Here is a 5,711-nt window from a genome sequence, read left to right on the forward strand (position 1 = left end):
ATGGAGCAACATAGCGTCGCCCGTACGGTCTTCGCATCTCGTCCTCTTTGTCTTTAGACAGTTCTTGGCGAGGACCATACAGGAAATCGTATTCGGGAATATTTGAATTAAACGGACTCAGTGTGAGTTTAAAACTAAATGTAACCACATGCTTTTAAAACATCAGTAACCGAGTATCTAAATGAATCAATGTTTAAAACACCAGTACACACATTATTTAAATGAACCACATACGTTTAAAACATCAGTAACCACAAGTATTTAACCTGTGCACCAGTATCCTGAGAGCATTTCAATGAACCAATGTTTAAAACACAGTACACACATTTTTTAAATGAACATGGAAAGTGATCAGAAACCTGAGTGATTTAACCGTTGGAAACCTGAGAGATTATGCACATGGCATTAGCCTACACTCTTAAAGTGCAATGGTAACTATATACCAAGTTATGAGGCAACATAACATTCTAAAGTGCCTTGATCGTTAACATCACTATACCACAAAAATGATGAGACCTAAATCTACCTCGCTGTGCAGCCAGAGGCAAAATAATAATAATTCACAGGCTAAATTCCCAGGACATTCCTGGTTACAATGGGGAGGACACAGGCCACTGCCCTGAGAGCATTTAAATGAACACTGAAAATCAGAACACAGAGATTTAACTCTTGTAAACCTATTATGGACATGCATGGCATGCTCAAAAGTGCAATGGTAACTATATACAAAGTTATGAGGCAACATAAAGTGCCTACGGTGACTTGATTGACAACAACAATCTTTATACCACAAGAAATAGACCTAAATCAACATCACTGCGATGTGGATTTAAAATTACCAGGCTAAATTAGGGCCCCAGCACGTCCCTGGTTACAATGGGGAGGAAAAAAACACGAGCTACTGGCCTTGGATATAAGCTGACAATGGCTATGAGAGAAAGTGATAGGGAGAGGAGAGAGAAAGGAAGAGATGGGTGGGAGGCATCCAGGCCAGCCTACCTACAAGCAAGTACTGCCGTTTTGAGGAAGTTCACTGCTGGGGAAACAGTTCCATCAAGTTCATATACCGCACTCTGGAAGAATTGCCAAGTAGGCGTACACTCACTCGGATAGTGTGTGTCAAAGACATAAAAACTCTTGAAACACGTGTCCACAGCTGCGAGAGCCGTCTCAGTCTCAATAGCCTTGCCTGAGATCACAACAAAGGATTGAGAGCACAGCATCCCATCTGCAAGGAGTAGCACAAACGGGTACGACCTGGACGATCTGGCCTCCTCCAAATACTCCACCATGTTTGTTCCGACCTATGATGACAAAAAAGAATATATATATATTTGTCATTATATGTGTGGTTTTTGGTTTATACATCCCACGTCACCATGGAGTATTGTAGACTCCAAAATACTCCATAGCGACGCGAGATACTGTACATGTGTGTTTACACCGATTTACAAGAATAGTGCTTTGTGAAATGAGTAACACTGCCACAAGTTAAGCTGTGTCACTCATTGCACAAATACATCTTTACAAGTTGCACCTCGTTGTAAAGAGGAATCAGGCTTTCCAAAGTGTAAACGGATTAATTTCACTATGAATTTAAATTTCTGTTTAAAGAAAAATTACTTACAGGCTTAACATCAATGAAGGCTCGCTTTGATTCATCCACACTGGCCCGGACCAATTTTCTGCCCCGTTTAAAAACAGGCGGCGGGAGCATGACGGGCAGCAGCATCAGGGCTACTTCTCCCCTGGCATCTGTAGGACAACAATTATGGGTGTCAATATAGACTCGAATAGCCATTCTGAAATCAGCCGCCCATTTGCTCACTCACTCCCAATCCAGAGAACACATCACTCAAATGCTCTGTCAACTTGACTGGCTACCTGAACAGCAACTTCAAAATCACCATCACCTACAAAGCCCACAACAACCTAACTGATCTACACCACCACTCCCTCGCCACCTCCGCAAACGCCAACATACTCGCCCCTATCACCAAGCAAGTACAGCACCCTGGGGGACAAAGCCTTCACCATCACCAGCCATAACTCTGACTCCCCTCATGCAAAAGTCAACTCAAATCCCATCAAGATAACCTACATCTCACAATCCTCCTCTGCCATCACCCTCTCTCTTCTTCCAATGTCCTTTTGCAGTTTGCTTACTTTCTTTGCAGTTTGCTTACTTTCTTGTTTGATGTTAGTTAACCCATTTCGACTTGAAGCCGATTAAAAAAAAGTCGTTGAAAAACCTATGTTTCTATGTCAGTGGTGCTCAACCATTTTCATATCAAAGACCCCCAGAATTATCTGTATTTGGCCGCCGACCCCCATCTGAAAATACCCCTCAGAAGCAAATATTTGAGTTAAAAACGTTCGCTGTGAAAGAATATATATTCAAAGATCTGTGCCGCATTTTCACAATTTTTCTAAAGTAGCAGACTTACAAGCTCATAGCGCAGCACTCGTGCCGCGCTATGAGCTTGTAGATCTGCTATTTTTCAATAGCTAAAGTACCATAATGCTTAAAACACCAAAAGGGGTTCCTGCCCAGAATGGGTTAAGTTCATATGTAAAGTGTCTTTGAGTACCCAGAAAAGCATGATATTAAAAAAAAAAGTTTGTTATAACTATTTTACCTTTTGTGATCTGTTCCTCTGGCACTGAGAACTTCCCATCGCGTCTCGCCAGACGAATTATCTTGTCAGCGTAAAGAGGAACCCACGTCTCGAAGAGTTTGGGTGCAGCCTCTCCGTGGAGTATCGAAAAGTCTTGTGCAATCTAAAAGATGGAGACAAATTGAGAAACAAGGTCATGTAGACAATATGACAATACACTCAACTATTACTAAACTGCTACTTGAAAAGAAGCACGGTTAATAAAAGGAAGGCTAGGATGCATGGCCAAGACTTAGCCTGTAGGAATACAAACTCACAAGTAGTGATAATGCATAAATAAGAATTATATGCACCAACTCCACTACTTCTGAAAAGAAGTGGGCTTTATACAGTATGCCCTGTGTATACTACAGGGTTAAACAATGAGTGGCAGTTTTCAAATTCTCACAAAATGGCTAAACGCGCCTCCTCCTATTTAACAAACTGAATTGACTTGCGGTGACGTGACCCATACTCACAACAGTAGTTCAGTTTCTGCTCTAACAAACATGGGCCTAGGCTACTATACATATATTTGAAGTTTGACATACCATGCCTGGAGAAGCAAGACGAGGGAACTCGGCCAGGACCTCAGGAATGGACTTTGAGTCGTCTGCCCGTATCCATTCTGCCCTGTAGTGGCTGGTGTCACGCATATATGCCTCCACCTGGGTGAGGGGCTGAGAGTTGTTCTTCAGCCATTCTGTAAACTGCACAGCTCGCTCTGCGGATATGGTGGCTGCTGAAAAATACAAAAGATCACACCGTTGTCAAATATAAATATTACATCAGGCCATGCGACCTGGTGATCTCAGATTACAGGCTGTGTAAATGTGAACGCCATAGAGAAGTGGTTTTCAACCAGTTGTCCGGGGACCACCAGTGGTCCTTGAGGGTTCTAGGTGGTAACCAGCTAAATTATGGAGTTGGTAACCACTGTTGGTATCTGTTGAAATCTAATGAAATGGTGTGTGGCTCAAATGCTGAATAGATAATGGGCCTTGATATGAAAACCACTGCCATTTGTTGCAGACCTGTCTGTCTAGACAGTGCATTACCTGGTAGGATCATGGTCTCTCTCCGGTCTCTCCAGTCTCCAGTCTCTCCAGTCTCTCGTTCCCTCTGTGGCCTGTCCGAGCTCCTCAGCCGCTTCCTGATGTTACGGAGCCTTTCCTCTAGAAACCCGGTTGCTGGACGGTGGGATCGCCCCTGGGCATACCATGTTTCCTGACAAGATATTAAAATAATCCCCATATAAGTCCATGAGCCTCAAATGTCTACTTGACCTTGTGCTTCTGAGTATTAAGTTTTACTTCACAAAAGGTACTTACAAAACCACTGCGACTGCCATCCCTTAAGCAGGGGAATGCATTAATCAAAGCGGAAGCCAGGGAAGTTTTGGTCGCTGCGGAAGGTCTGAAAATGGCCAACACGTACGGATACAATCATTAGACAATAAAACAGTTGTCATACTGTAAAAACACTCTAAATGTCAACAAGACATTTGGTATGACTTTGTCGGGGATCGAACATATGACCTTTCAAAGTCAGGGCAGAAACCAAGTAAAACAAAAATACTCCTGTAAATGTTTACTCACGTTTGTCCACATTTTTCTATGAGGTGAGACACCAAGATCCGAACCATGGAACGTCTCTCCTTTGTTGTGATAAAGTCACCGTCCAGGCTCTCAACTATAGACCTGCCCTCAGACACAGCAGAAAGAACAGCGAGGATATCCTGAAAGAATACAGACAAAAAAGGCAAATAAACTACATGCTCTAACACTTCCTGGAGGAAGCTCACACAAAGGTTTCCTGGCTAACACTATAGGATGATGTGATTGATAAGCTGTGCTGCTGCATACCTGAGATTCACACGAGAGCAAAAGCATTTTTTCAGAATGGAAGCGTGTCTGAGCCAGGCAAGCCTTGCTAGTCTATGGTCTCTGAATCAACTGAACAGCCTGGCCCAGAATTTTCCAGCACCTGAATTCAGAAGCCTGAAAACTTAAGCCCTGGATGTGGTGTGACTATACCCCATACACTAGCAAGGCGTTGGCCATCAGAGAAAATGACTTACAAATACTGGAACTGGCTGCAGAACAAGCATCATCGGTACACCAGACATCATTGGTACAGCAGGCATCATTGGTACAGGCATCATTGGTACAGGCATCATTGGTACAGCAGGCATATCTGGGTTTCCGAGTGCAGGCATCTCCGGGTTTGCGTTTTCAACTGCGGCAGCTGGCAAATCTGGTACTGGGGGTGCGGCTGGTGGGTGCAGATTGTGCCCAACCTGTGTAGGGCAATTCTTTACAGCACTCTACTGAAGCTTTAAAACCCCACAGCTCTCTATTGAAGCTTGTTAAACTCTTAAACTGAGTTTAAGAGTTGAACACTATTGAAGAGAGCTGTGTAACTCTTAAACTGAGAGCTGTGTAAACTCTAAAGCATCTGGTCTTGGGACTGGTGGGCACACAGTGTGCCTAATCTGTGAAGGGTATTGAAGCTTGTTGTTCAACTCTTAAACAAAGTTTAAGAATTGAACACGCTTTAATAGAGTGCTTAATCCATTTAGACCCGAGGACACATCAATGTCACCTTAGTATTTAACCAGTTTAACTATTCATTTAAACTTTGTTGAAAAATAGCAGATCTACAAGCTCATATCGCGGCACATAGTCTGGGGTCTGGGGGTCCCAATAACATCATATGTTCAGATGGGGGTCAGTGGCCAATTACATATCATTTTGGGGTATATAGAAACAGGTTTTTCAGGAAACAGTCAGGATTTAGAAGACATTCGTAGAATCTGTTCTCAGGTCTCAATGGGTTAAAGCAGCCCCCACCCCTAGCTCTACTGAATCTTTTACACTCCCATCCCAGCTTGTACAAATCTAACACCCCCCCCCCCCCCCCCCTCTCTCTCTTGTCAGCTGATATATTCTAAAATGCTCTATAGCGAAGGGAGATGTATAAACAGTCATCATGTTCTCTGTATGATTTCACAGCATGTAATGTATGATGATCAAGTAGTTTACTTGGATCAAC

General features: G+C 43.2%; 1 protein-coding gene across 1 annotated transcript; it reads right to left on the bottom strand.

Moving 5' to 3' along the window:
- Nucleotides 1-1,941: 1,941 nt before the first annotated feature.
- Nucleotides 1,942-4,293, bottom strand: LOC306919576 (uncharacterized protein; the record flags this gene model as incomplete). Its single annotated transcript, XM_079532336.1, has 6 exons — nucleotides 4,256-4,293; nucleotides 3,989-4,073; nucleotides 3,716-3,884; nucleotides 3,209-3,399; nucleotides 2,640-2,781; nucleotides 1,942-1,964 (listed from the first exon to the last, which is right to left on the bottom strand). The coding sequence occupies exons 3-6, from the start codon at nucleotides 3,726-3,728 to the stop codon at nucleotides 1,942-1,944; spliced, it is 369 nt and encodes a 122-aa protein (XP_079388462.1). The 5' UTR covers nucleotides 3,729-3,884; nucleotides 3,989-4,073; nucleotides 4,256-4,293.
- Nucleotides 4,294-5,711: the final 1,418 nt, after the last annotated feature.

This window comes from Electrona antarctica, assembly GCF_951216825.1.
Source record: "Electrona antarctica genome assembly, contig: scaffold_26, whole genome shotgun sequence".
NCBI classification, from domain to species: Eukaryota; Metazoa; Chordata; class Actinopteri; order Myctophiformes; family Myctophidae; genus Electrona; species Electrona antarctica.